The sequence below is a fragment of the Stegodyphus dumicola genome, chromosome 12, assembly GCF_044657685.1.
Source record: "Stegodyphus dumicola isolate Sdum_Otavi_A_Nest chromosome 12, ASM4465768v1".
Classification (NCBI taxonomy): Eukaryota; Metazoa; Arthropoda; class Arachnida; order Araneae; family Eresidae; genus Stegodyphus; species Stegodyphus dumicola.
This window is the reverse complement of record NC_140779.1, coordinates 42,221,057-42,235,624: the sequence shown is the minus strand read 5'-3', so window position 1 is coordinate 42,235,624 and position 14,568 is coordinate 42,221,057. Positions and strand designations below refer to the sequence as shown.

Genomic DNA, 14,568 nt, shown 5'->3' with positions numbered 1-14,568 from the left:
GTAAGTGTTAAAAAGTTACTTTATATATATATATATTTATATAGTGTTTAAATTGTCAGTTTTTCATTAAGGATTATACAATTAAAATAATTATTGTTTATGAAAATGATAATACAGGATGAAAATTGTATGAAAATTGTTAGTTTATATTTTATAATAGCTTATATATTATTTCTTTGTATATAACAAAATTGGGTATTTTTTAATTTCTGCACCTCCACCAAAAAGCCTTGAAAATGTATATAGAAGGTAAAGCAGTATGTCACCAAAACAGCTATGTGGTAACCAACAGTGTCAGAAAAATATTTTATTTAGCAACCTAGGTACACGCATAGCCTATGTCTGTTTTGGCTAGTGCAATATGCAGAAGTTGTCTGGAGCCTTGTGTAGCTTTCTGTGGTTTTTTTTAATGAAAACATATTACTATGTACATGGGGAAAACAAAAGCACCAGAAATATGCATTTCTTGAATAAAATAAGTATTTTATTGCCAACATTTTTTCTTTTACATTTTTATTGATTGAATGCTCTTGCATGGAATTCTTAATTCACTGCCAATTTGAAAATGGCTGTTGTCTTTTATGCATAAACTTGATAAAAAAATTAGTTGGTTAAAAGTTTGCTAATGTTGTCCAAAGTTACCAACAAGTTAATGATTTTATGAAGGGCTGCAGATAATCAGAAAATGCCAAAATTCGTCTAGATTCATACTGTATGATTTTCTGAAGCAAATTTTAAAAAAATGAGAATTATTATGGAAATCTTTGTTATAGTTAAATGTTGTTAACTTGTGCTTTTCTTGTTTTTTTTTCCATTGTTTGTTGGATTATAAGACATAATTTGTAAACTAATATTTTACATTTGCATTTGATGTTTTTAGTATTTCATTTAATTATCCACACCCATACCTACAGACTTTGGAAAATTGCAGACTCAGTGCCGTCTTTAGAGAGCATTTGCAAACTCGTGATGACTTTGAAGAGAAATGTTTAGGTACTCTTCTGTTATCAGACTGGATTCACAAGTATATGCATGTGCATACATATATATGTGTGTTTACACATACATATATATGTAAACATATATATATAACACATACATATATATGTGTGTTTACACATACATATATATGTGTGTGCATACATGAACTTGTACACTCATGCATACATGCATTATATTTTTGGATCTTGTCCTGTACCAATGTTTGTTTCGGTATCTATTTCAGTGATGTATCCAGTGCCACTTATTTTTTTTTTATTCAGCGCAGGCATGTTTCTCAATTTTGTATGGTGTTAATCTCCCTTATGTGCACAGTAAACTGTCCCCCCCCCAAAAAAAATTAGAAATTTGCTCAGCATCGTGCACAATCTTGGCACCAAAATACTAAATGACGCCTTTAAGCAAGTCACATTATGTGTGCAGAAGGCCAAATCTAAGATTTTGCTAAAGACTATGGAAACTGCAATATGAGGTCCACCGCTATGCTAAATTACTGAAATTCTTATAAGAGGGTGTAGTATCTGCTCACTGTTTGGCGATCAACAAAGCACACCTGGCACATGTAGCCTCTTCTCCAAGGAGGGTGGGTTACTGTATTTTAGGAAAGTTGCGTGTTAGCCTCAGAAGAGAAAGGTACAAGATTTTGCTATGCTGTTTAAGCAACTTCATCTGATATCTATAATTGTATTGAGAATTGGCATGCAAGTGACAATCCCTCACTTTCAGACCATCACCTTATACATTTGCATATTAGGGATAAAATTCCATCTGAATTTTTCAGAAACATTAAAAACACAAATTCGGATCTTTATAAGGACTTCTTGGTTTCTAATGTCATTAACCTTCAGGCTTTAGACAATTATTGTTCAGTTGAGGAGCTTGATATCCAAGCAAACAACCTGACAAATATCATTATTGAATAGTATCATGCTCTCTCAAACAAAGGAAGTACTCTTCTAGCAAGAGAGTCTGGTGGACCAATGCAGAAATAAATCTGAAGTTAACTGGTCTAACTTTAAAATCCTACAAAGGAAATTTAGAAGTGAAATCAGCAAAAACCAAATCCAACTCGTGGAGATTTTTCCGCACAGATATTCAGTTCTACCATGAGACTGCCAGAGTGCGTAAGATTTGTAAGAGGTCTCAGAAATCTCAAATCTTATCAGTTATGTGACCAGATGGCAGTTATACTATAAACTCTCTGGATACACTATTGACCATGCTTAATTTTCACTTGGGGGACACAAGTGTCACCTCTGATCCCCATGAAAACTTATTGGAACTCCTTCATAGTCCATTAGATTCGGATTTTGCTAAAACAATAGTGAACTTTGAAAAGGCTAAAGCGGCCCTAGATGTATTTCTTCCCTTTAAATCTCCAGGAAATGATGGCATTTACCCAATTCTGCTCCAGAAAGGTTGGGACATTTTTGGCCACATTTTCGTGGACATATTCGAATCCAGCTTGGTTTTATGAAGGAATGGAGAACTTCACAAGGTGTGTTTCTCCCCAAACCAGGAAAAGATACATATGAGAAACGAAACTCATTTAGAATGATCACGTTAACATCCTTCCAGCTTAAACTGTTGGAGCAATTGATTTTCTGGCATCTCCAGTCAGATAACAATCTGAACCATATTTTTGACTTAGACCTGGCTTCTCCGCTGAGTCGGCCCTATACCAACTGGGGTGGAGAATAAAAAAAAAAACAACTATAGATGGACACTTTGCCATTGGGATTCTACTGGATAATGTAGGAGCCTTTGATAACATCGGCATTGAGGAAATACATAAAGCTCCCATTGGAAGTTATATTCACCCTATGATAACTAGATGAGTCATCTTTATGATTAAAAACAGGAATATCTGCATTAGTCTCACTGACTGTGAAGTAAAGAGAGATATTACTAAAGGGTGTCCACAGAGTGGTATTCTTTCTTCGTTCCTGTGCAACCTGGTATTCAACTCACTCTTAGTACTTCTACGGGAGGAACCTGGCATGTCACAGGCTTATGCAGATGACCTTATTGTGTTACTACAGGGTTTCGATATCGGAACCCTACACAATCAAGCTCAGCAGATCTTGAATAAAGTTTCACACTGGGCTGAAACAAATGGCCTATCTTTCTCTGCTGAAAAATTTGAGGTCATAGTTTTCACGTGGAGAAGGAAATGGAAACTGGCAGATTTATATCTGGATAACCAGATTATCAGACGTAAGGAATGCGTTAAATACCTAGGATGATACCTGGACAGTAAACTTACATGGATCACCCATATAAAAGAAAAGGCACAAACAGCCACAAATGTACTAATGCTTTGCAGGTGAATCATTGGCAAACAATGGGACCTTAACCCAAAATCAACTCTATGGATTTAAACTGCCATAGTCCGGCCAGTGCTTTCTTACGGACGCGGTCTGGATGTTATTAACAAAAGCACATATGTAAACAATTTACAGAAGGTGCAAAGACTTGCTGGCCTATGCATTAATGGGGCTTTAAACAGTACCCCTACTGTCGCATTAGAATTTTTATTGCAAATTCCAACCTTGAAACTGTTTTTGAGTGGAAAAGCAATTAAAGCCATGTATAGGTTTAATAAAATGGCACAGGGTGCCAAAGGACAGGTTTCGGTCATAAAAGCCACCTGAAAAGCCACATTGATATATGCCTGGACTTGGGCAATGAGATCCCTATAATCTATATGCCCAAGGATGTAATTACTAAAACAGTAGTTCCAGATAAACTATTCTAAACTTATATACCAAAAAGGAGTGAGATAGAATCTCTAATTGACCTAATCCCAACAGGATCAGTTGAATGCTATACAGATGGATCAAAATCCAACTTCACTGGAGCTGGAGCCATTATAAGAACCAAGGGATTTGGAGAAGATTTCATTATATTTCATCTATACCTGGGTAAACTAACAACTGTTTTTCAAGCTGAGGTTCTGGCATTCAATATGGTCGCCAGGGACCTCTTAGCTAAAAATGTCGTTGACAAGAATATATATGTTCTCTCTGACAGCCAATCAGCCATCCTTGCACTGGCTAATCGTGTCAAGTTACAAAACTGTGTTTTGAAATGTACTCAAGATCTCAATTCTCTGGCTCAGGCCCATAATACCATTAGTTTAGTCTGTGTCTCAGGTCATTGTGATTTTGCTGGAAATGAACTAGCTGATAAAGTAGCTAAAGACGCTTCGCAATTACCCATGTCTGGCCCAGAACCATTTTACCCAGTTTCATATCAAACTGTTAAAAAAGAAGTAAGAAGCTGGATAAAGAACAAACATGATGATATATGGTCTAAATTTCCAGACTGTGCTCATTCTAAATTGGTGCTCAGTACACTTAACTTATCAGGTAAACTCATACACCTCAGTAAAACTAACTTATGCCAGGTAATTCAAATTGTTACCGGACATGCTTATCTGGCCAAGCATCTCCATAAATGTGGTCTTGTCGAATCTCCTCTCTGCCCAGTTTGTGGAGAAGAAGAGGAAACACTTTTTCACTTTCTGGGACAATGTCCGGTGTTTTCTGTCCTAGAAACAAATTCCTTGGGTTTCAATATATCAGCTTCGATCAGGCCCATCTATACAAGGGCAGTCTGGCATAATAGGGTTCCTAATGTATGCTAAATGCCTACAGGTAAGGTGAATTTGAAACCACAAGAAACAAGCAAAACACACAGATGCTCTGTGTGTCCCTTATATATATATATATATATATATATATAGATATATAAAAGAAACTATGCAAGGAATTCCCTCTCACAGCTATGTTTTGGAATATAAATATAGATATCAAATCTATATACACCACCTGGCCGTATAGCTTAAGGAAGTACCTCTGTCCTCCTTATTTAATTTATTTTTCAGACTCACCTTCGCACCCTTGTTTAGTCAAGAGTTTGCGTTTGGTGGTTTGGGAGGGATTGAATTGGCTCTTCATCCAATTGGGATATTTTAACGATTTATCCGACCCCCTGAATTTAGAGATGGGATCTTTTACTAATACTATATATTTGGTGGCAGTTTAGGATCTTATCTACTTATTTACTTTACACGGGAATAACCATTTAAAATCTTTGTTTTAAATGTTCAAATGGCAGAAGAGTAATGGGCAACATTGCCTAAGCTCTTTTCCTTCTTTTTATAAGAAGGAAGCGCCACTATTGTTATATATTATGCTGTAGGAGCGATGTACTGCTGTGAGTTTAATATCATGCTTTGAATGTTACCTTAATAAATGTTTGTTTCGTCTTGTTAAATGGTGCCTTACTGAACCACGAAGCCATTGCAGAGGGAAGATGATCTAGTCACATTGACAAAAATGTTCTGTGAAGTGGAAATCCATCTGAGGAAATGTTATGCACGTACCTGAGTTATGTAAGCTTTATGTATAATAATCTTTAAATTATGTTCACTGCCATATACCACATCATTATTATAAAGAATTTTGTCTTTTTATACAGTGGCCAGCCCACCAGCGGCTGTGCGGTAAAATCGCTGAACTCTGATAATTCCAACCTGCATTCAATTCCAGGCAAGTTGGCTGGCTGCATAGATATTTTTGTGGTTTTCCCCACCTGTAACATTTGTATGAGCCAATTTCCCTTAGTAAGTCCTCCGTGAAGGCTTCTCTTCCCTTAAGCAGATAGCTCTAGTGTGCTTCGTCGTAATCAACTAAACCAACCAAACAGTGACAAACTTGTGTAAGAATGTTGCTTCATTATGCCAGAACACTGAGATGAAGTGTTTCCAACATATTTCTATGCAAAGCAAGTTTTAACTGTGTACAAAGTAAATTAGAAAAATGATTTTAAATAAAATTTCCCTAAATATAATAAAAATAAGTTTTTTTTCTATTTGTAAAACAATTTCTGTGTGTATTGTATTATGAAGAGAACTTATTTCAATGATTATATCATTAATGCATAACTAAATTTGTTGTTTTGATTATTTCATTTTAAGTATGCCTATCTGTCATAATATTTTATGAAATACTAAATTATGCTGAAGTATTTAAGTAAGCAGGTTTCTAATTTTGAATCATCAACTTTCCCCCCTCCTTCTAGACGGATAAACTTATTTATTTAGTGGTGGAAACAGTTGAACCCTTAGAATTGCATCTTTCAAAAAGTACTTATGATCCAGCTCAAAGAAATTTGGCACTTTCATGGGGATTATATCAAATAGCTGTAAGTAATGAAATTTTCTGCATTATGTAAGAAAAGCTTTTAAAATTATTTCTATAATTGCACCAAACATTTATTTGTATTATTTGAATGTTAGAAATGTTAGTTGAATGCATTATAAATTCAAACATATTAATGAATTATTAAAATTGATCTTGTAGCTTTCAGCTAAATGTACATAGAAAAATCAAAAAGTTCGACAATATGGCATGTAGTTCCTTATCATAAAAAGTTTAAGTAAGGGCAATTCCAGAAAGCTCATGAATTGTGATCACTATTCAATACCATTTTTATTAGTAGATTAGACTTGAGTTTCCGGTCAAAAATAGCCATCTTCACATTCTGTATGTTTCCAGAACTGCAGCGACAATTCAAATACAGGTTAGAGACTTCTATGAGACTCAGTGTAAGATAGTAGATATGGTAGCTTTTACTTTTGTTCTGTACTTAATGTAGAAATCCAAATTTACAAGCAAATTTCAGTTTTATATGTTCTTAGAAAATTATTAGCAAGTTCTAAGTAACCTCATGTTTTTAACATTTGCACAAAGTTTGAGTTTCAAAAGAAGGAACTTGTTCGAGTTTCAAAGTCTCAGTTTGAAAAGAAGTCCAGCAAGAAAATAATACATTTATTATAATTTCCTTACAACATATACAGAGGGTGTTCATACATTTTTGATGAAGGGAAAGAAACGTCAAAAGTTTACATCTGACTGATTTTTGTTGTTTGATTTCTGAATTAGTATTTGTTCGGCGTGTTATTGTGTCTTAATCCTCACTATGTTAAGTTCCATCAGGATAAGGCTCCACGCTTTAAATCTACTGTTCTGTTTTTTGAAAAAATGAGAAATGAAACTGGAATTGAAGCTATTCCTTTTAAATGCTTTAAGGTTTGTTTATATATGAATCTTTGCAAAATCGTTACAAAAATGGGTGAACACCCTCTGTATATCATTCCAACAATAACTACATTTCATCCATCTTTCACAGTTACCAGTTCTTGTTTTCAGGTTTGATTCTCATGCAACATCAAGCATTGTCGCCACACAATAAAATAGAAAGTACGCATTTTAAAAAGAATATCAAGACCAAAAAACAAACAGAATAAAACTTAATTTCCCTACTTTCAGTTATTGTGGTGAAGAGAAACGATTATTACTCAATTCTCGTTCAGAGTGAGAAAGTGATACGTCCTACACTCTTTTTGGGTTAGTGGCAAGCAACTCAAAAACATAAGTCACTCTATTGTAGAGATCAAGTCTTTGAAGTGTGTTAATAAGATGTCCCGGTGAAATAAATTTCCTTTTAATTAAATAAAAATCAATTTGATCTTTTTCTTATTATCTTCCTTGCTACTGTCGCTAACAGTGAGAAAACTTTGTCACTGCTCACATGGCAAATTAAGAAAAGTGTCCTTACATTCCTCCTTTAGATCTCCAGAAATTCATTTCTTGAGCTTTTAATTTTACTGTGCAAACTTTGCCATCATGGCCAGGAATGTTACTGAATAACTTTTGCCGAAGGCCTATTCGGGCATTTTTTTAAAAATCAGCTCCAACCAGGACAATTTCTCCAATTTTAGGCTGCAGTGTTACATTATTCAGTGTGCATTTCAATATTAATTGACCTAAATATTCTTTGCAGAAATGCCTCCTGAAAGCACTGAATATTTCACATGGTATCTACACTCAGTGTCTAGAAAAGATCTATTTGGACTCATGTCCAAATTATTTTTGGACAAGTAAATTATTTTTACTTGCCCCAAAATAATAAATATTTCATATAACATCTAATCAATGTAATCCATTTTTGCAGGGAAAATGTGAAAGGCATCCTTAATTAGTGTTATCTAATAAAAATGACAGAAATGAAAGTACAAGTCATCGTGTTATGTCATCTAATGGTGAAGCAAGCACTTTGCACAAAGTTAATGTCTGAATGAATTTCTGGAATACAGTGTTTTATATCCATCTGTTAGGACTCGAAACTTTTTGTTATGACTGCATAGTATTGTTTGGAAGAATCTGTGAAATGATGAATCATCAGCCGTTTAGAAGCAGGACAGACAATCATGGAAGCAGTGATGTGCCTGAATATTTCAAGACAGTCAGTTTCTGTGCTATGGAAACAATTCCAGAACTCTGGGACTGTTGTAAGAAAGCCTGAATAAGGTCATAAATCTATGTCAACTGCTTTTCAAGATCGACAACTGGCAATACCTTGACATCTTAATGTAAAGTCTGTTTGGCAATTAAGTTCAGAGCTTTCAACCACTCCTAGAACTGTTGTATCATGGCAAACTCTAAACAGAAGGCTTAATGAAAAAGTCCTTTATGCCGTAAATGTAAAGGTTTTGCTTTAATTGGTGCAAAGATTATCAGAACTGGAGAGAACACAAGTGGTCTTTACTTATGAATCGAGTTTTAGTTTAACATCTGATTCTAAGTGTGTTTATATCTGGAGGACTTAGGAATGCAAAATATTTCTTAAAACATTATGGAACATGACTGTTTTAGTAATGCAGTTGTGATGCTATGAGGAGGAATGATGATCAGTGGATGTATATCCCTGCATGTTTTCAGCAGCAGATCTGTGACTGGTCAGAGATATCTTGTCTTAGAAATATCTGTCTGGTCAGAGATATCTTGTCTTAGAAACTTTGTAAAACTTCTCAGAAGTGTATATTGATCTGATTGTTTATTTATGGATGATAATCCTAGTCAACATTGAGCAAACCTCATTGGTAAATTCCTTAAAAGTGAAGACATTGAGTGAATACCGTGATCAGCAAAATCTTAATCTGATAAAGCACTTGGCCTGCAGCTGCCAAGCGGTAAAGTTGTTAAACACTAGTAGCTCGATCTGGGATAGATTTCAGGTTTATGGGCTGGCTGCATGAGCATTTTCATGGTTTCCCCGTGTGTGTAACATAGATACAAGCTGGTTTTCTTTAGAAATTCCACCATAAAGGCATCCCTCCCTATAGGTAGATAGCCCTAGTGGGTGTTCCCATAGTTAAATGAACTAATACAAACCAAACCAACAGAGTACTTACGGTACTATTTTGGGAAAGCAATTGCATGTCCCCATCCTTGAGCTGAGATAAAAATGCCCTGAAGACTGAATTGTGGGAAGAGTAGAACTTAATTCTCCAAACTGTGGTTAGATCTTTGCACTCGAGAGGTGACTTTCAATCACCACTTGATTTGATGTGATAACTCGAGAGGGGATTCTCGGTCACCACTTAATTTAATGCGATAATTCAGAGGGTAATGATATTTATTTAGGTTTGATTTGGACAATATCGCTTCATGACTGTATTCAACATACATGTGTTTAAAATAGCTGCCAATTTTTACTCTTAAACACGTTTTTTAGGTTTATTGTTATACACGCGTCTTTGATATTAGTTCGAACTCGATATTCGTGGCAAGAGGAAAATTAATTTCAAAGCTACATATCTCAATAAGCATGAAATGTGATGAAGAAATTTAATTAAAGGGAATATGAATTCGATTTTTCATTGATACAGAATGAAATTACGTATATGCATACACTACTTCATGATAGAAAGAAGGAAAGTGGTGATGAAAAGGATGAAATAAAAAGAAGGCAAAAATTCAATGTAATAGAATAGTGAAATTGAAAGCGACGAATTCAGGAGGAGAGAGAGAGAATTCAGAATTGATAACATGCTTAGAATCCGAAGAAATACTGCAAAGAATATCGTTTGTATCCCACAAAAATAACCACAAGATCGTAAGTATATTCAGACATAAAAGAACCATTATAAGTCTTTCAATTGTATCTGAAATCATTTTAATTTAGCTGTAAGAAATTCACTAAATTTGTAGAAAATCGACTCGAGTTGCTGATTCGCCCGAGTGAAAAAAGCCTCGAGTGCAAAAGTGTTATTTCCAGTATAAAAGTATGTTGTGATATGCCTGTAGAAATTAGGGAGATCGCATTTTCTATTAGCCTTAATTTTTATTTTTATTATTTTTCTCCTTAACTCTCCCTGCAATGCCATTATTACCATTTTTATTGATTCATGTTACAGGTTTATATCATAAGCAGGGCTCAACATCAGCAGGCAATACCTCATCCCAAGAAAACTTCTGTTTCTAGGTTTCGTATAACAGTAATTCAGAATTTGTAAAATTCTTAGGTTTTTTGGAAAAAAATTTTGGCCTTTAAAAGTCCTTGATTTCAGCCAAGATAGGCAAAAGGTCCTTAATTTTACTCATCTTACATTTTTACCTGTTTTTTGCAGCTGCCATTTCAAGGGTGAATTAGCCTTTTGAAGGAATATTTTTTTGCGTTTCATTGATAAATATGTATTTGATGGGTTATTTGAATTCATTCCAGTGACTAATAGGATAATTAGTGTCAATTCTGGAGAAAAGTGAAATATAAACATTTTGAAGTTATTTCTTTTTTTCTGAATGAAGAGTTGTTAAAATAATGCATCAAAACAATTTTTCTCTTTTTGGGATATGAATTATAATTTTAAAGAATGCTAAATTTGGTGACTTATGAACATTTTGGTGCTCTTATGTTCAATTTTTATTTTAATATTTGTGAATTTTTCAGTATTTTTATAAATATAATAGTGGATAAATATCACTAATAATGGTAATATATTTTAAAAAGTATATTCAAATAAAATATTATTATCCTCTCTTATACACTGCTCGACATTGAAAATGCAACACCAAGAAGGAGTGGTCAGAAAGTGATGAAATTTGGAAAAATGACAGACACAGCAAGCAACAGTAAATGATAGTCAGAATACAGAGCGAGAATGGTGTCGGCTCAGTAGGATGTAGGACCACTGCAGACAGTGATGCACGAAGAAACACGTCTAGGCATAGTGTCAATAAGATTGCGGATGGTGTTCTGAGGGATGGCTCTCCATTCCCTTTCAACCATTCAACCATTTGCCACAGTTCGTCTTCTGAATGAGGCAGGGGCAGAGTCTGCAAACGACTTCCAGTCACATCCCTGCCACTGATGTCACTGTTATTATGTTGAATTCCAAATTTGCATGCCAACTTCTGTTGTGCATTTTCTCAAAAACTGATTAGCAACATCTACCTGATGTGATCTAAGTAACATATACACACTGTTTTTAACATCTGCATAAAATTCAACTTCCAAAAGAAAGAACTATATCTGCAGAGTTATAGCTGGCAATAATGTTGTTTGTAGTCGATTCTGGTTAATAGAACCATTGATTGGAACTATTGGAGTTCTCAAGAAGCAGATTGAATCAATAAAAAGAACAGCATGACATTTGCTTGAGGCATACTCTAGATTGGAGAAATGCATTCTTTTCTGTAGCAGGATGTCATTTAGCATCAAACATAAACATTAATGTAAAATCCAATTAGTGGGCACCCCTATTAATAAGTACAGCTTCATGAGAAAAATGACTATTTTATAAAATCCAAAATATGTGCCAAAACTAAAACAAATGCAAAAATTCTATAGCTTAATTTCACATTGAATATGATTAATAAAGCTACCGATTTCATTAAACATGGTCGAAAACATCTGTGTATTCTCATGCGAATGATGCTCCAGAAATTTGATTAGGTATCTTGATAGTGGCAAGCAGTGCTCTGCTAACGTTTATTTTATGGTCTTGCATGGATTTGTATTCATCCCTATTCTTTAAAAAGTTGTATTCAATACATGTATCAGTCTTCATTTTTCAAGAAATGTGGTGTTACTTTTTGAAACATGACTTGTTGCTTAGTCTTCATGAAGTTATTGGGGGTAAAGAAATGGAATTTCTTCTGTAAATATGGAATGTAAAGCTTTATAGTATATTGGGTTGATTTTAGTATTTTTCCAATCTTATTATTTTTACATTCTCATTGTAAGAGAATCCTGCAACATTCATGAAGCTTTTTCTGAAACTTTCATTGGATTGATGGAAGCATATTTGCACATTTCTTATCATCATTTTCGATAATAAGTAAACCTTTTTTTCTTGTCTTTATTTGGCTTCATCCAAGGGTCACAATGTATTTCTGTTTATCTTATACTAAATAGTTTTCATATTGTTTAGCTATGCTTACCACCGACTACTCTACAGTTTTTCTGCATTGAGGCGCATGTGTTCGCAAAAGCTGTACATTATGTTTCTTAGCTTTTTTAAGCTGTAACATGGTTTATTATTCTATTTATTGTTGTTACAGATGTACAGGGGTTGGACAAAATTATGGAAACACCTTTAAAAAAACATGTTTCTTTGCTTAATATAATGTAGGAAACCCGTTGGCATCCAAAACAGCTTGCAGTCTTCTCGGAATGGATAAATACAGTTCCTGTATGTTTGCCAAGGGAATATTATACCATTCTTCCTGCAAAACGGTGGCAAGTTCAGATAACGATGTTGGTGGTGGATAACGAGAACGCACTTTCCGTTCCAATGTAGACCACAAAGGTTCAATAATATTCAGGTCTGGTGACTGTGGTGGCTAGGGGAGATGGGACAACTCATCCTCGTGCTCAGAAAACCAGTGTCGTCATGGAAGACACCATCACCATCGGGGAACAAAGTTTGTACCTTTGGATGAACTTGATCGGCCAAAATGTTCACATAAGTCTTGGCAGTCATGTGCCCTGACACAGTTATCATGGGGCTAGCAGAGAACCACGATATGGCTGCCCAAACCATAACAGAACCCCCGCCATGTTTCACTCTTGGCAACAAGCAGTCTGTATTATAGGCTTGAGATGGCGTTCTCCAGACGTAAACTCGGCCAGAAGTGGGAAACAATGTGAAAGAAGACTCGTCAGACCATATTACTCGCTTCCACTGCTCTATAGTCCAGGCCTTTATGACTTAAACACCACCTTTTCCTGTTACGGGCATTAGTATCACTGATGAGTGGCTTCTCAATTGCAGCACGGCCAGCAATTCCCTGTTTATGAAGCTCCCTTCTAATTGTTTTGGTACTTACAGGGTTCGGTAATACAACATTAATTTCAGCAGTAACTTTTGCAGCTGTGGTCTTCTTATTTTTCACCACAATTGCCCTTAATGATTGTCTGTCACGATCACTCAGGACACACTTTCGTCCGCGCTTTGATTTAGCAGATGATGTTTTTCCGCTTTTCAAATATGCGGAATAAATCTTCGATACAGTACCTCTTGAAACACTAAACACCTCGGCTACCTCGCTTACAGAAGCACCTACCATACGTGCTCCAACAATTTGCCCACGTTCGAAGTCTGTTAACTCTGACATAATGCAATGACAACCTCACATAACAGTACTCCGACAACAACTGAACTGTTTAGCACATTTACGAAGTTGTATAGATGGCGTCAGTAGTCAAAAACGCCAGCGCCACCTACATATTTCATTAAAATCAATCTTTCTTTTCAAACATGCATTTCACAAGGTGTTTCCATATTTTTGTCCATCCACTGTATTTAAAGACTGTGGAATTGATTTCTGTATTGGTGGATTTTTCTCTTGTTACCAGTGATTTAACTGAGAAACTGCACATATATTCTTTTGATTAATAATATTGCACTTAGAAATTTTAATATCATGCATTTTACAGCCTTTCTGAATTATAGAATATGAATATTTCCATTTGGAAAGTGAAAAGCATGTCCTTCATTTCACAACTTGTTTACATGTGACATTTTGAAAGAAAAATATATTTAAATTAGCAGATATTATTTCTCATTTCAAATAGTAATCTGCTGTCAGAAACTTTTATAGAAATTTGCCTCCTTTAAATATATTTGTGAATAATAACTAAAAATCTTGCATTTCTTTTAGTCTGGACTGACATTCCTCAATAAAGATTGCCAGTTATCTCATAATAATATCTGTATGGCTTCCATTTTTGTGGATCGTGCAGGAGAATGGAGACTTTTTGGAGTCGAATATATGGCTCCATCTAAAGATCCTCCACCAACAAAGGTATTGCCAGCTTTGCAAATATATAATCCGCCTGAATATGAATCAAGAAGACTTGAAGACTATCCTAATTTGTAAGTAGTCTAGTATTTTTGTGAGTCTTAATTTTAACGCTACATTCATTTATGTACAGGTTTTTCCAGCTTTGCCAAAGTACTTATTTGTAATCTTTCATAAGCTGAAATTCCATGAAGTAATATAGTAATTACCGCTGGAAAAAAAAAAGTCTTTTGTTAGTGATTGTTACCGCTAAAGTGCAGAAATCAGTTATTCTGCAGATTATCTAGCTAATCTACAGATTAACTAGAGTGATCCATTAATGTGGGGAAAATTATTTCATTTCTCAAATTATCTAGATGATGTGTGCATTAGCTACTAGGCACTCATTAAAGTGAAAATAAGATCTTTGCTT

The 14,568-nt window shown here is 34.8% G+C and overlaps 2 protein-coding genes across 3 annotated transcripts in view; both read left to right on the top strand.

Annotated features, from left to right (window-relative positions):
* The window catches only part of yata (N-terminal kinase-like protein yata), a 100,874-nt gene that overhangs the window by 17,665 nt on the left and 68,641 nt on the right, over window positions 1-14,568 (top strand). For both annotated transcript variants that reach the window (XM_085827653.1, XM_085827654.1), the window contains exons 4-5: window positions 6,088-6,210; window positions 14,016-14,230. In XM_085827653.1, coding sequence (XP_085683779.1) covers window positions 6,088-6,210; window positions 14,016-14,230 — 338 coding nt within the window. The remainder of the gene's footprint in view (window positions 1-6,087; window positions 6,211-14,015; window positions 14,231-14,568) is intronic.
* Window positions 7-6,081, top strand: LOC146993549 (uncharacterized). The gene is made up of 2 exons (XM_085827655.1): window positions 7-5,398; window positions 5,485-6,081. Exon 1 carries the CDS (start codon window positions 3,968-3,970, stop codon window positions 4,646-4,648), a length of 681 nt encoding a protein of 226 aa, XP_085683781.1. The 5' UTR covers window positions 7-3,967; the 3' UTR covers window positions 4,649-5,398; window positions 5,485-6,081.

Excerpts from the sequence above, each read along its gene's own strand:
- LOC146993549 (XM_085827655.1), top strand. The coding sequence starts at position 3,968 with ATGGTCGCCAGGGACCTCTTAGCTAAAAATGTCGTTGACAAGAATATA.